This window comes from Prionailurus viverrinus, chromosome B2 (genome assembly GCF_022837055.1).
Source record: "Prionailurus viverrinus isolate Anna chromosome B2, UM_Priviv_1.0, whole genome shotgun sequence".
Taxonomy (NCBI): Eukaryota; Metazoa; Chordata; class Mammalia; order Carnivora; family Felidae; genus Prionailurus; species Prionailurus viverrinus.
Genome location: NC_062565.1, coordinates 25582666 through 25599181, shown reverse-complemented (window position 1 = coordinate 25599181; position 16516 = coordinate 25582666). Strand labels below are relative to the sequence as shown.

The 16516-nt window shown below is 41.9% G+C and overlaps 2 protein-coding genes across 3 annotated transcripts in view; one reads left to right on the top strand and one right to left on the bottom strand.

Moving 5' to 3' along the window:
- Positions 1-293: 293 nt before the first annotated feature.
- LOC125166407 (uncharacterized) lies at positions 294-4227 on the bottom strand. Its single transcript, XM_047860342.1, is given in 3 exon segments — positions 294-2337; positions 2339-2460; positions 3861-4227. Coding segments are annotated over 3 exon segments (843 nt in total). The 3' UTR covers positions 294-1983.
- WRNIP1 (WRN helicase interacting protein 1) overlaps positions 3870-16516 on the top strand; it is a 25132-nt gene continuing 12485 nt past the window's right edge. Inside the window, exons 1-3 of one of the 2 annotated variants that reach the window (XM_047859234.1) lie at positions 3870-5041; positions 7226-7417; positions 8657-8898. In XM_047859234.1, the coding sequence (XP_047715190.1) occupies positions 4226-5041; positions 7226-7417; positions 8657-8898 (1250 nt within the window). In that variant the 5' untranslated portion in view covers positions 3870-4225. The remainder of the gene's footprint in view (positions 5042-7225; positions 7418-8656; positions 8899-16516) is intronic. The other variant, XM_047859233.1, reaches the window with a different exon arrangement.

Here is a 16516-nt window from a genome sequence, read left to right as displayed (position 1 = left end):
TTAGTAATACTTTTCTCACAATCTGTTTTGAAAGCAGCCCTACAACCTGAAGGGTAGCAGGATTTGCCACACAAAAATATACCACTTTGGCAGAAGGATTACAGTTGACCCTTGAACAACAAGGGCCTGGACGGGGTGAGTTCATTTACATACGACTGGTATGTGAAATTTAAGAAACAAAACAAATAAACAAAGGGGGGGGGGAGAGAAGCAAACCAAGAAACAGACCCTTAACTCTAGAGAACAACTGATAGTTATCAGAGGGGAGGTGGGTGGAGGATGGGTTAAATAGGTGATGGGGATTAACAAGGGTACTTATGACAAGCACAGGGTGTTGTATGGAAGTGTTGAAATCACAATACTGTACTATACTGTAAATGGATTTTCTCTTATGATTTTCTCAATAACATTTTTTCTCTAGCTTACTTTATTGCAAGAATACAGTATATAATATATACAACATATAAAATGTGTGCTAATCCACTGTTTATGTTACTGATAAGGCTTCCCATCAACAGTAGGCTATTAGTAGTTAAGTTCTGGAGGAGTCAAATGTTATGCATGGATTTTCGACTGGAGTGGGAGTGGGGGGGCTCCACTGCCCCTAACACTGCAATTGTTCGAGGGTCAACTAAGTGTATTTTGAGGTGAAGGCAACTAAGAAGCAGCAGATACAAGAAGACTCTCTACTCTCCCTGCTATTTGCCTAAAAGCAGAACAAAAATTTGTAAAGATGCTCCCCGCTTCCCTCTTTACCAGAAAGGACACACAGTATATTAGTTACCATAGATAACTCTAGACCCTTATCAGCCCACAGATGGCATGAGAGGATCTACATAACAAACTTTACTTACTGGTCCTTATCTGCAATTAGTTTCCCATATATTGACCTCCCCACAATTTGCCACTCTTGAAACAGTCCTTTTCCTTTGTCTTGTCACTCCTCTACAAATTTATTATTCTTTTAAGATGCTATATAAGCCCAAGTTCATCACTAAGTACTTCATGTGTATGAGTGCTGTACATGTTAATACATTTGTTTTTCTCTTTCTTTTTAAAACTGGAATATGAATGTATTTCTTTATTAGGATGCTCACAAGAATGGCGCACTAGCACTGTCCTTCTGATGTGATAAAGAATACATACATCTGACCCATATTGTGGCAGGGAGGGGTGAAGGCTCTCAGAACTGATACCAACTATCCACTGAAGACATCTCCATTCACCAGAGAGGATGCTTCTTGAATCCGAACATATCTGCTGTAGCTTCCACTCAGGTCTCCATGACTTGCCCAGACTGCATTCCAGCATCAGTTGACTCTCTTTACTCTTGCCACTTTGGAATCCTTCAAGACCTAGGTCAACTTCCCCATGTCTAACTGGCCCAGGTGCAGCCTCTGGAATTCTGCAGCACATCTTTGGTAGGCTGCTGCCCTGGCACCCTCAGGGGCATGTTTAGGAGTTGGAAGGAGAGGTGGAGGAAACACATTACCAAAGCAAATGGGGCAGATTAGCAAATGACACTTGGACATACACCTAACAATCTCACAGGATACATGCTTTGTCCCCAAATGATACATAATCCCCATAGAGAGCAAACGTGTATGGAATGATTTTGCACACCAGGCACAGAGGATAGAAGTGAATGGTGTTTACATCCATCATGTCCTACACACAAAAGGAAGTTAGTGCCTGAAAACTGGAACCAGATCTCTATCCTGGCTCTTCCCTGCCTTTGAATGGTGTCACCACTATGTTTCTGCCTGTGCTCGGCATTAGTTCATTTTTCAAAGGAAGGATAAGATGGCACACAGAGTAGAATGGGAGATTGGGCTGGGGTTAATACATGCATAACAACCTATAAAACAAAAATAATACAAAAAAGCAAAAACCATATTTAGTACTATAATGCAACAAGAGAAGGTAGCTGGAGATACTACATGCTAACACAGACACTATGACACATGTCCCCAAGGGAAGAACTCAGTGTGGAAGGAGCAGAGGCCACCGTTTTAGACTGAGTCTTTCAATGGACAGCTGAACGGACTGGATTTGCTGCTTCAGCTGTGAGCCTTCTTTGATGGTAACAGAAGAGGTGATGATAGTCCTGGAGAGCCCACAGGCCCACCCCGGGGCCCGCTTGGAGCGCACAAACATGTAGGGCACGTTCTTATCCTCAAAAAGCAGTGGAAGGTGCAGGATCATCTCCAGCGGCTCAGCATCTGCAGCCATTACGATGAACTCAGAGTTGCCTCTGCTGAGGGTTCTGGTGGCTTCATTAGCTCCTTTCCAAAGCTGTTTGTAGTTACATGACTGCTGAACAAGGTCCAGTAGTTTTCTTGGTGAGGTGGGTGTCTGTGAGGGAGTAGGCCTTTGGATTTATCTCAGCCTCAGTCACTGCAACTCCCAGGTCCTGCCACTCATCTGGGAGAGCAGACACATCAGAGCAGCAGCGTGTGCCTAGACGCTATTTTTCTCTTTTTAATCTGCCTCTTGTAAATTTAATTTACAGGGGCCAATAAACGTAAGATGGATAGAGGGAAAAGACATTTTCTCTCCTCCAGAACCTTCTTTTCTAAGTACTTGGCTTCTGTGATGTTCCTGTGATGGTTGCTTTGGGGATAGGTAAATTTCAGATTATGATCACCAAAAAATAAAGATTCTTAACTCATTTTAGCATACCTTTTCTATTAATCTTATTTTTCCTTTGGGACTAATCTAGTTTGAAAAACCATGAAAAATCAGATCTCACACCTTTGCACAATTACCAGGAAGTTGGGCCACTATACACTTTACAGCCAGAATCAACTGAAACAATGCTTCCTTTACTCTCTCTTTTGATTACCACCTTTTATCTAATTCTGGTTCTTTGTGAGTCATTCCTCTTTTTGTAAAATCATCTTATATAAAAGACTTATAAAATCCTTAGGTGTTTGCTTTGGGACAAGTTTCATGGAGATGTTCTTGTGCAGATTAAATAAAAATCCCATACTTGTCAACTTTTAGAAAAGTGCATCCTTTCCTACAATTCATTATTTTTTCATTCATTCCCCCTCAACTTATTCTCTTCCAAATTATAAAAAAAAAAAAAAGAAAAATGCATGCTTCTGATACATTTTTGAAGGAGAGCTTTACAGAAAGTAGAAAATCACAAAAAATGGTAACCCTATCATTCGAAGATACACAATACCACACTTGGATGTTTTAATCTCATTTTTTTTCCATTTATGGTGGGCATTTTCTATCACTGCCTATAATATAACTTTAACTGGCAATAAAATAACATTTTACTGCTATGGGGGTAAATATGCCTAACTTGACTAACTCACCTCATTTAGAACTAAGTCTAATTTTTAACTATTAAATATAGAAGACAGGAGACAAGCATCTAAGTATGTGCTTCAGGTAAAAAGCTCGTGGGTAAAAAGGCCAAAAATCTAAAAGAAGGTGAGGTGGAGGATGTTCTCCTTATTTGCATTTCTCTGAGGTAAACATTTTTTTTTTCATACGTGTAGTTGTTGCATTGTTTTCTTTTGTTCCGGTCCTTTGTCCAGTTTTCTACTGGAGCGGTTTGGTATTTCCCAATTTCCCTTTAATTACCAACAACCTGAGGGGCCTCCTCTCCCCGCCCGGCCGGCCCCACACGCCCGCTGGGTGTGAAAAGCCGCTTTCCCAAGAGCAATCTCGGCGCGTTTTCACCGACTCCTTTCCGGTGTCACCGGCCTCGAAGGGCGCGGAGGGACGCCGTTATCGCCACCGCGCACTTCTGCGCACGCGCAACCAGCCACCCTCACGGCCCCTCACAAAGGTGGCTCTCGCGGCCGGCCGGAAGTGGACGCTCAGCGGTCAGGGCGGGGTACTGTGTACTACACTTCCCGAAAGGCTGCGGCAATACGATGCCAGCGGCGGCTTGGTTGAACTGCCGCGGACTACACTTCCCGACGCGCCGCGCGAGACGTTTCCAGCGGCTGCTGAGGTAAACGGCTGCGGACTACTCTTCCCGACGCGCCGCGCGAGACACCGCCGGCGGCCGGCCGAGGGCGGGCCGACGCGGGAAGCTCCGGACGTGAGGCATGAGCGGCGCCCTCCCTCGGCCCGCGCGCGTTCTGCTACCTCCCCGAGCGAGGGTCGCGCTGCGCGGGGCCTAGCGGCGGGCATCTCAAGCCCTCGGCGTGAGCAGGGGCTGCTGCGACCGCGCCGGGAGCCGGCGAGGGCGGCGGCCACCATGGAGGTGAGCGGGCCGGAAGACGACCCCTTCCTGTCGCAGCTGCACCAGGTGCAGTGTCCCGTGTGCCAGCAGATGATGCCCGCCGCGCACATCAACTCGCACCTGGACCGCTGTCTGCTGCTCAACCCCGCCGGGCACGCGGAGCCCACGGCCGGGCCACACCGCGCCGGGGAGCGGGCCAAGGGGCTCTCGCCGCCCAGCGCCAAGAGGCGGCGGCTCTCCGAGAGCTCGGCTCTGAAGCAGCCGGCCACCCCGACGGCGGCCGAGAGCAGCGAGGGCGAGGGCGAGGAGGGCGACGACGGAGGCGAGACCGAGAGCCGGGAGAGCTATGACGCGCCGCCCACGCCCAGCGGCGCCCGCCTCATCCCCGACTTCCCGGTGGCCCGCTCCAGCAGTCCCGGGAGGAAGGGCTCGGGAAAGAGGCCGGCGGCAGCGGCCGCCGCGGCGGGCAGCGCATCTCCGCGGAGCTGGGACGAGGCGGAGGCGCAGGAGGAGGAAGAGGCGGTGGGCGATGGCGACGGGGACGCCGATGCGGACGGCGAGGACGACCCGGGCCACTGGGATGCCGACGCCTCCGACGCCGCTGCCTTCGGGGCCAGCGGTGGGGGCCGCCCGCACGCCCGGTCGCTGGCGGCCGAGGAGATTCGGCAGATGCTGGAGGGCAAGCCGCTGGCCGACAAGATGCGTCCCGACACGCTGCAGGACTACATCGGGCAGAGCAGAGCCGTGGGGCAGGAGACCCTGCTCCGGTCCCTCCTGGAGACAAACGAAATCCCCTCTCTTATCCTGTGGGGACCGCCGGGCTGCGGCAAGGTGAGTGCCGCCTTGACTGAAGGGTTCCGAGTATTGATCTCTACGGGGTCGGGCATGCATCTAACGGGTCAGAGAGCCCTGGCAGAGGCCGTCCCCGAAGAATCCGCCTGTCCACCCTGGATATTGAGATTGAGGCCTGAGTGCAGGGCCTCAGGTACCATCTGAGCCCGGGCAGTGCCTGGCCCACAGGTGGAATCAGTGATGGGTGTGGAAAAGACACACCCCGCCAGATTTGTAAGACACGTTTTCTGGTCCTTTTCAAAATGAAGATGTCTGAATTCATAGGTTTACAAAAATATTTGGACTCTTAGATTTGATCTTTGTGTTCCAGCGTGCGCCCCCACCCTCCCATTAATGACCCAGTTCTCAAGGAAACGACATGTTATAAATTGCAGAACATTTGTATATTCTATTTGTAGGTATATGGGTTCAGCTTTGGGGTGGGGGGGGGGGAATCAAAATTTGTTTTTGTTTGTTTCAGTTGTGTTTCCTTCCCCTCCCTGTAGCTGTTGGTTTATTTTAACTGATTTTTTTTTTTATCTTTGAGAATCTATTTATTTAACAAGACTAATAGAAAACTCTTTTCCTTTTGCAAATTGTTTTGACCTAGCATTTCCATAACTCTCCTCATAATGCCTTCTACTTTAGAGAAGAAACATCAATGCATTTTGATGTCCATCTTGTTAGGAACTAGCACATGTCCAGAGGAAGGCAGTTAGGATACTGGGGTCTGTAAGACATGTCATTAGAAGAATACTTAAGAAACAGTGGCAGAGTTAAGCAAGGTAGAGAAGGCTAAGAGGTGTTTAAATACTTTTTTCTATCCACAGAAAGAGAGAGGAGGATGAGCACCAGTGAGTGAAAGGCAAAATTCAGGATCAGAGTGTAAAGAGGCTCTCATAGCTTTGTGACTCAGACTCCGTAGTTAGTATACAAGGGCTTTAATGATTTTTTTCCCAGTTTTTCTTTCCAGCTTCATCTGCATCTTAATCACACCTTCCTTTGCTCCAGTTCCTAGAATGCATCTTGCTCATTTTGTGTTTTCTTCACACTGATACTTTCCCTTTGGCCAGGAATAAATCAGGTCTATCCCAGATAATATTTTACCATGGTGGTAGATTTAGTAGTTACCCCATTTAGGAGACTGAGCAGGAGTATTATTAGTAGTTGTTCATGAACTCTGCATAAGATCATGAGCATGGCTAATCAGCTGTTGGTGAACCAGATGGCAAGAAAAACTCCCTAGGAAAATGAGTAGGGTGAACTAATAGAAGATGCCAGGCAAGAGATGTAATGGGCCGCTCAGTGTAGTGATTGGTGATCAGGCACAAGCCTAGGCTTATGTGGTATGGGAGCCTATAGGCTGGGGTTTGATGAAGAAGCAGCCACAGTATCTAATGGTACCATACAAATTTTAGAAAATAAAGTGCCACCTTTCCATTCATTCAGGACCAAATTTGTTCTTCTCTTTAAACATAGTTTTTCTTTATTCCTATTCTTACTATTATACTTTACTGCTAACAATAATAATGATGTTAATAACAGCGTATGCACATAAGCACATTTATGGGGCACCTGGTTAAGTGACAGTCACTGATCTCGCCATCATTTTCTCATGACTGCTAACATGATCCGAGTGCTATTGTTGCATCTACTTCCAAAGTAGACATTCAGAGGTGGCAACTTGCAGTGCTCTTAAATGCTAGGGAATTGTCATTGGTCTTACAGTGCAAAGGCTCATTCCTTTTCTAGGCTTCACTGATAAGTTTCCAGTTGTAGAATTGATTGATTCTGTGGTTCTGACTCACATTTCTACACCTAGTCCTTCAGCAATAATGCTTTCTTGGCTGGAAGAGGTCACAGCTGTCACTCAGGCTCTGCTAAATCAAGACAGCCACCCTTTATGGGGATTCCAAAGATCTTAGAGTCCCCAAAAACGGAATCAAACAGGGTTAGGTGTAAAGGAGAAAAGGTCAGGATTAGCCTAAGTTTTAGCTACTTTCCTGTTTTATTTTTAACATTTTTTTTAATTTTTAAAATTGTGGTATGGTATTTTGGATTGTATCTTTGCTGCTGAGCATTCTTAAGAGTTCAAGTTGCTTGGTAAATAGTGCTGATGCTGCTTGTGTTAGTACCCATGGGTGTCTGATCAGCTTTCCAAACTCTGTGTGTCATATTTTCTAGACCACTCTGGCTCACATCATAGCCAACAACAGCAAGAAACATAGCATAAGATTTGTGACATTGTCTGCAACAAATGCCAAGACAAATGATGTGCGAGATGTCATAAAACAAGCTCAAAATGAAAAGAGCTTTTTCAAAAGGAAAACCATCCTTTTTATTGATGAGATTCATCGGTTCAATAAATCTCAGCAGGTATATTAACTTCTTTCTACGTTTTGGTCATTATGAACATAAACTATGTGAGGTCACTTTGAAAAGCGTAAAAAACGCAAATGATAAGGACTGTTGTTATTGTTAATTTTCCGTCTATAGAGAGGTTTAGACTATCAGTCCATCTCCTTTGAACCTGTTTCCCCACTTCGTCTTATTGGGTTTTTTGTGGTTTTTTTGGTGACAAGAAAATGCTTTCTCTATATGATAAATGAAAGTATTAGTATGGCCCTGAGCTATACATATCAGAAAAGCAGATTGGGATCAAGTTTATCGTTTTTACAGATTTTGAATCTAAATATTAGGAGTCATAGTAAGCAGTTTACCTTGATTGTAAGATCATTATTTCAACATTTTTAAACTTCTCTCCTACACAGTGTTACTTTTTCATTTTCAAAATTAAAGAGTGTTTTCTGTGACCTCAGGTTCTCAGCAGGGTAAATGTTACAAGATCTAATCATTACTATTATTTAAATGGCTTTCTGAAATAAAAGTACAAGGACAATTTATTTTTATAAACAAAGCCAAGCCATTTTTGCATTCTTTCTAAATAAGCATTAACTTTTTTTTCAAGTATACTTCTTTCTTTGATTTATTGCAGCTTTTTAATCAGAGAAAGAAATATTTTACAAAACCCTACTAAGCTTTTGTTCCTGATCTGAATCTCTTTTTAAGTGGACCCTTCAGAGTTCTGACAGGATGTTATTGCTCTAGGTTTCATTAGACCATTGACTCATCTTAGTATTTCTTCCCTGTAAGGCAACATCCAGTGTTTATATAGTCACCAGTATGTATTTACCAGCTTTGTTAGGAAGAATAACTATTATGATTGAGTACTCACAAAGGAAGAAAGTTTTAGAAATCCTAATGTTTTTGTGTTTTATTAGACTTCTACAAATAAATAGCTGCTATATTTAAGCTATCTGGCAGGATAGAAGATACTTTTCTAAGTAAAAAAAATCATTTACGTCGAAACTACATTAGAATTCTACTTTGGGCTATTAGTGTACCAGCAAATGGTCAGGCTTAGACATTCATATTCTAAAAGATGTGTTTTCAGCTTAAAAAGCCTGAGTTGCATTCTCCCAACAGTGCATCCATAGCCAATGAATATAAAGCTGTTCCAGAATTCAAAATTAGAAGGAAAGAATAACCAACTTACATAGGATTCTGCAGGTTGTTGACTGGAATCAATTTCTTCTGTTTTCCTCCCATGATTAGGACACTTTCCTTCCTCACGTGGAATGTGGGACGATCACTCTGATTGGGGCAACCACGGAAAACCCTTCCTTCCAGGTCAATGCTGCTCTCCTAAGTCGCTGTCGGGTTATTGTTCTTGAGAAGCTTCCCGTAGAGGCAATGGTGACTATTCTAATGCGAGCAATCAACTCCCTGGGAATCCACGTCCTAGACTCCAGTCGTCCTACTGACTCTCTGAGCCACAGCAGCAATAGCAGTTCAGAGTAAGTTGACTGTGGGCAGTATCTTGGGGGCATACACCTCCCAGAGAATCCCCTGGCAGAGGGCCAGAAACGGCTGGATGGCAGTAAGGAGAGGGTGGGGACAAAGAAGAAATGTTGATCTAGTAATGAAAACAGAAGTAGAGGGAAGTGGTCAATTATACCAACAAGTGTATCTTTGCAAGCACTTCTTTTAAGATGGATTTTATAGCCCTATACAGGGTGCATCTAATTTTTCAAGCTTTAACATCATTTTGCCTGTTGTTTTAGTTTTTGGGTATTTGCTTTTGTGCTTAAGGATTTTGTTCTTTTCTAACACTTTTTTTAAAAAGGCCTGGAAGACTATGAGAAGGCTTATTAATTATTTTCTTTCATGAAATAGACCTACAGATCTTTCGAGATTTGTATTCAGATTCCAATTTCTTTTTTCTTGCACTTCTCTTTTAGAAATACTAAGTAAAAATTAATGTGTTATCAAACATTTTAAAAATTTTTTTAGAATTATTTTTGCACACTTTAAAAGTCAAACTCAATTCTATGAAAGTAAAGAAATTTTAACTGAAAATAATACATTAAAAGCTCTCTCTTCCTTTTGGCAATCTATTCCTGTATCATGAGTGCCACATGAGTTCATTAATACATAGAGTATATATGGTGTATAATCAATTAGATTACTTGGGTCAGAGGTTTTCTTTATACTCAAATATATTCTTCAGATGTCATTTATTCATGTGTCAACTGAAATAACACAGTGGAACATAATCTGGTCTGGTGAGAGACTAATGCCTGCCTCTTCATGCTCTGGACCCCACAGCTGCTGGTGCCTGCCCTGAGGCCAAGTTCTGGAGCCACTCTTCTGTGAGGATTAAAGTACAAGACATAGTTTTAGATTCAGGGCTTAGGTTTCAAAAGTCTCTCCCTGTGTGTTTGGCCTCTCCCATTTGCCTCTGTCTCTTGGAGGAGGAATTATGCTGTGCCTCATGAAAGCCTTGAAACATGGCCAAGGCCCCCAGGCACAAAAAGTCACATCATTTTAGGGTGGAATTGTGATGGCATAGCCATCAAAATTATGGCTAACAAGACATATGGAACCTGCTAGTATCAGTTAATGTACTCACATCTAGTATAGCTTTCCTTTAAACAACATTTTTACTATAAAAATACATATAACCAAGTGATAAACATGATAAGAAAGGGGGGGAAATATCCCAACATATTTCTGTGTATTTTTTTTCTGTGTACTGATTATTGTAATATATCTACAACTTTATATCCTGCATTTTTATTAATTTAGGGTAATTTTATTGATTTCATTCAGGTCATGATTTCATAGAATTGTTGTTCAGATACCCTCAGGCTTTTTTCTCCAATCACTGCCATGCCATAATTAGGTGAAATGAGAAGGACAGTGGAAGAACCATGGAGCTCATTTTAAAAAGGATTTTTGCATCTTAACAGGATCTCTGAGTCATTTGCATGCACATTAAAATTTGAGAGGATCAAGTGAAAGAATTAAGATTTCTCTTATTGAAACTGGGAGCCTGATACAAAAGTGAGCCAGTGATCCTTAATCTGCTAAAATTGAATTTCAGTCAGAGAAAACCTACCATGTCTAATAGGTTGTTTACTTTTTCCACTATCCCTCATTTGAAATTGATGCTAATTATTACTTATTTTCATTCACTTGTTTATTTTGTTATTCCCATCCCTCCCCTTCCTGGGGAGGGCTAAGAAGATAAGAATTTGTCCTTCTTATTCAGATTCCCAGCACAGTGTCTAGTGTATATGTGTTTAATAAATGCTTTGTCAATGAGTAAATTCTGACTTTCAATATGAGAGAAGTAGTTTAGTTTAATTTTGATTTTGGAGTGTGTAGCATAAGGGTTGATTGCTCCATTGCTCAGGTATCAAGAACCTTTTTCTTTAATATTATTGTCTAAGCAAACAGTGAAATCAAAGTTTATTAAACTTGAATAATTGGTCTACTTGTTAGCAATTCTGACAGGAAAGTTAAGTTGGGAAATGGCATAGGCCACAGAGAGAACTCTTGTAAATGACTTCCTAACAGAAGCACCTGACCACCCCAATGGCTGTGGAGAATTAAAAGTGGATTTTATTTTCTTTCAATTTTAGGTAAAATTAAACTTTCACGTCTATTGACTGGTTTCAAATATATATACATTCTTGTGGGTGTAAGTTAAATTTGGTTACACTAATCCAGCTGGAAGGATAGGAAAGACTTTTAACCCCAAGTAATTACTTTCTCTGGGAAGCCATGAGTGCATTTGTAGTCTTATATTTTGGTGTCCTAGTTTACAGAGAAGTCTAGACTGTTTCAGGTTGTAGATGAGATGAGCTGAGCAGGTACTGGTCTGAAAATGAATCAAGCTGATGCTTACCACCATTCTTGATTTTTCTTGAGGAATTGTGAATTCTTATGTAGTATATACATTTGTACATGACATATTCCCATTAGAGTGAGATAAAGGGTTCTTTTTAAGCTTTTCCCTCTGTGTTTATTTATTTAACGTAAATTGAAGGCCCTGCATATGCTAGGCCTTGGCTGAGTATTGAAAAGCACATTCCTGTGCCTTTAAAAAGCTTAGTGTGTGATAAGGAAATAGAAGAGTAAATTGGCTTCCCAGGGACATATGATTGCAATATGACCAAGGAGCAGTGGGGGATAGAGAAGACGCATCTAGAATATGTGAAATCAAATATTTCACCTGCTGGATGAGGGAGATGCTGAGTTAAAGTTTGGAGGGTAAGCAGAACTTAACTAGATGAAATGGAAAGCTCATTTTGGCAAGGGGATACAGCATGTGAAAGGCAAGGTGGTAATAAATAGTATGATCCATTCATTATGGCTGAGTAGAAGAGTGGATGTGAGGAAGTGATGGTCAGTGAAGCCAGAGAGGGAGGCAGAGCCAGATTATGAAAGACTTGTGCTCTAAAAGTAAGGTGAGTGATGTGGAGAGCTATGGGAAACTAAAGAAAGTTTTTGAGCAAGAGAGTAAGTGACATGCTCAGCTCTGTATTTTAGGAAGAGGAGTATAGCATTGGAGAGGATGGGATGAATGGAGTCAAGTCCCATCTTCCCCACCCCTCACCAGGCAGCAGGAAAACCAGTTAGGAAGCTATTGTAGTGATGCCGAAGACAAATGACAAATGCAGGTAACTTGAACAACAAAGCCAGGATCTGCTCTGAAAAATTGCAAAATCGGGTCTGTAGGCTTGGGTGTGAGGAGGGAGGAAAAAGGAGTGTCCAAGATGACTTTGATACCCAGTGCCTGGGCAAGTAGTTGTATGCTTGAAAAGAAAGATACAAGGAGATGTGGAGTTCAGTTTAGGACTTGTTCAGTTTGTGGGGCCTCTGGATGATTCATATGGAAAGGTTTTCTAGGCAGTTAGATAAAGAAGTCAGGAGAGCAGTAGAGATGTTTGAGCCCAGAGATTTGGGAGCCACCGGCATTTCAGGGATCGTATATCCCATGTGTTTGAATAGGAGAGCTAAAGTGGGCCAGGAAATAAGGGCAGTGAGTTGAGGACTTACCAGCATTTATTTTGTAAGAGAGGAGACAAAGTCCAGAAAGATAGAAAAACCATAAGGATGCTTCAGCAAGGAGGGAGTACTCAACATTATGGAACCACTTAGGATTAGGTTGGGTTGCATATAACAGGGAAAAGAATCAAATTAACTGGCATAACCAAGATATAGAACTTTCCTTTTCATCTAAGAGTCTGAAGATAGACAAGTGTAAAAAATGCAGTTGCTAGTCAGCCTCGTGGCATCCTCAGGGACCTGGGCCCTTATCTTTCTGCTCTACCACCTATAGCACATGACTTCAACCTCATGCCCCAAGGAGCTCTAGCCATCATACCTGCATTCCAGACAACAAGTTGGAAGAAAGGCATCTTCCCTATACTCTCCCATGTTTACCACCTCACAGCTTTAGTGAAACATCTGCAAAATAGTACTCTATTCAATTGTGAGTTGATTGTGAAGAGAAAGATAGAGATAAGTTGGTAAGTTATGTTGAATTATCTGTACCATGACTCTTTTGGTTTGTATGGGTAATCAGTAGTGTTCATGTATTTTGCTAAGCATTTTGGTCACATGGTACAAACAGTGAAGCATGTTATCTGTGCACTGGGTTAATTTTGGAGACCAGGAGAAAAAAAAAATCCATGGTCTATTATCCATTGAGCTTGTAATGCTGGAAATGAGGAAGTGAACTAGTGTTTAGTCACTCCAAGAACTTGCAGCTTTGAAGGATTATAGATTCCACATAATAGGACACATGCATATCCAAAAACCCCCTAAAGAATCCGTTGTTTGTGGGCCAGATAACATGCATTCATTTCTGGATATGAAGAGAGAGAAGTGAGGAGCCATGATTGCCTTGTCACTAACTAGGCAGAGTTCCAACAGTTGGTTGGAAGAGTTAACATGGCTCTGTCCTTCTGACGTGAGGGTGCTGTGGCTTAACTCAGACTGGGGCTTTTCTCTGATCACAAAGAGGAGGACCAAGACAAAACAGCTGTAGGATCATTTGGTTTGTTTTTATTAATTAATATTATTATTAATATTATTACCTGCCTTTCAAAAATAACCTTTTCTAACACTGAATGGAAAGAAAGGTAGTGGAACACTAGAATAGGAAGTACCAATCAGGAGTTACAGGTTTAGTTAGAGTGGATTTTAATAACTCTCCTTAAAAATAATTTGATACAAAGAAAGAAAGGTACATTAGCATACATTATAAAAATTACAACAAAAATAATGGCAACCAGAAACATCAATCAGTTAACAGACCTTGTATCTGTTTCCTGTTCCTGCCATCACAAATTTTGGATATCCCCTGCCTTTTGAAAGTTCACATTACACCACTTCACATTCACAAAAGACCTACATTAATACCTATTGTCATTAATGGAAGAAATTTGAAGAGGATTTTCACTCTTCCCCCAAAAAAAGGCAAAAAGCAAAAACAGCATTCAACACTTGTTTTACAGTGAGTCATAGAGACAATGCCCACCTAGCAGGGAGAGTCGCGCCACCAGGCCCCTTCCCCGGCAGCTACACTCAGCATCTCGGCATCTTGCCACTATAGTTTTGGATTATGTCTGTGAGCATGTGCTTTATCTCAGTCCGTTTTGTACATCTGTTGGTAAGATGTGTCCTAAGATACCAGAAAAGCCTACGAGAGGTCACTTTTTGGGTTTGAGAACACTAAAAAATTTTCATTATAAATTAATGGTAATTGCCTCTTCAATGCCATTTTGCCTTGTGAAAGGTTTCAAGGGTGAAACCTTTTGGGTGGGGGGAAAACCTGTACCACAAACTGGGTGGCCTACAACAATATTTTTATTGTTTTATTCTCTCACAGTTATAAAGACTCTGAAATCCAGCTGTTGGCAGGCCACATTCCCTCTGAAGGCTCTAGGATAGTCTTTCCTTCTAGCTTCTGGTGGTTCCTGGCATTCCTTGGCTTGTGGCAGGATCAATCCAGTATCTGCCTCCATCTTCACATGGCAGTCTTTGTCCCTCTGCCTTCTCTTTTATTGTCTCCTGTGAGGACATTTGCGATTTAGGGCCCATACTAAATCCAGGATGATCTCATCTTGAAATCCTTAATATAGTTAAATTCACAGGTTCAGGGATTAGGATTTAGGCACATCTTTGGAGGCCACTATTCACCTCACTATTCCCTAGCAGGTGTAAGGTATAATGTAATAAGGAAAAATGTGTGCCTCCATGGGATTAAACACAAAGGGGATTTATGTCTGTGAAGTTTAGGTTCTCTCTTTTTGGAGAAAGTAGTTTTGTTTTGTCTTATTTTTAGTCTTGTTATCCTGGAAGCAGCAGAGTTGACTCTGCCTTGAAGATTTGCAATTCTAGAAAGAATGCTACTGACTAGGCTAGTTAAAATGATTCTTACAAGAAAAATGGCTAATGTTTATTGAATGTTCATGATGTTAGGCACTGCCCTAAGATTTTATGTCTTATTTAATTCTCTTTGATGTAGGTATTGTTATCTCCTTTTATTAGGTGAGGAAACTGAGGCACATTGCTTGAATGCAATGGAGCCAGCTTCTGAAGGCATGTTTCTAACTACAGTCATCCTTCAAGACATAATTTGAGTTTGGTTCCAGAGCACTGCAGTTAAGCTAGTGAGATGAATTTTTGGCTCTCCATTGAATACAAAAGTTATGTTTATACTACTCTAGAGTGAGTTAAATGTGTAACAGCATTATGTCTAAAAAAACAACATACCTACCTTAATTTAAAAATAACTTTACTGCTGAAGAATGTTGTCCATCATTTGAACTTTCAGCAAGTCTTAATCTTTTTGCTGGTAGAAGGTTTTCCTTGATGTTGATGGCTGATAACTGATCAGGGTGGTGGTTGCTTAAGGTGGGGTTACTGTGGCAATTTAGTAAAATAAAACAACAATGAAGTTTGTTTCATTTGCATCAATTGACTCTTCCTTTTCACAAACAGTTTCTCTGTAGCTTGTGATGTGTTTGATAGCATTTTACCCACAGTAGAACTTCTGAAATTGGAGTCCATCCTCTCAAACTTGTCACTGCTTTACCAACAAAATTATCTAATATTCTAAATCTTTGTCATTTCAACAGTCTTCGCAGCATCATCAGCAGGAATAGGTGCCATCTCAGGAAACTATTTTCTTTGCTCATCTATAGGAAGCAGTTTCTCAACCATTCAAGTTTTGTCATCAGATGGCAGCAATTCAGTCACATCTTCAGGTTCTACTTCTAGTTCTAGTTCTCTGGCTGTTTCCTTCCCCCTCTGTAGTCCTGAACCCCTCAAAGTCATCTGTGAGAACTGGAATCAGCTTTTTCCAAACTCCTGCTCATGTTGATATTTTGACCTCTTCCCATGAATCACAAATGTTCTTAAGGACATGTGGAATGGTGAATCCTTTCCCGAAAGTTTTCAGTTGACTCTGCCTGATCCATTGGACGAATCACTATGGCAGTTCTAGCCTTACAAAATATTTTCTAAATAATAAGACTTAAAAAGTTGAAATGACTCCTTGATCCATTAGTCACAGAGTGGGTGTCGTGTTAGTGGGCATGAAAACAACATTCTTCTCCTTGTACATCTCCATTAGAGCTTTAGGATGACTAGGTACAGTGTCAACGAGCAAGAATATTTTGAAAGGAACCCATTTTTTCTGAGCAGTATGTCTCCACAGTGAGCTTAAAATATTCAGTAAGCCATGTTGTCAGTAGATGTGCTGTCATCTAGGCTTTGTTGTTCTGTGTATAAAGCACAAGCAGACTAGATTTAGTATAATTCTTAAGGGCCTAGGATTTTCAGAATAATAAATGAACATTGGCTTCAACTTCAAGTCAGCAGCAGCATTAGCCCCTACCAGGAGAGTCATACTGTCCTTTTAGGCTTTGAAGGCAGGCTTTGGCTTCTCCTCTCTAGCTATGAAAGTCCCTAGATGGCATCTTCTAATAGAAGACTGTTTTGTCTACATTGAAAATCTGTTATTTAGTGCAGCCACCTTCATTAGGTCTTTTGGATAACTTGCTACAGTTTTTACATCAGCACTTGTTACTTCACCCTGAACTTATGAAGATGGCT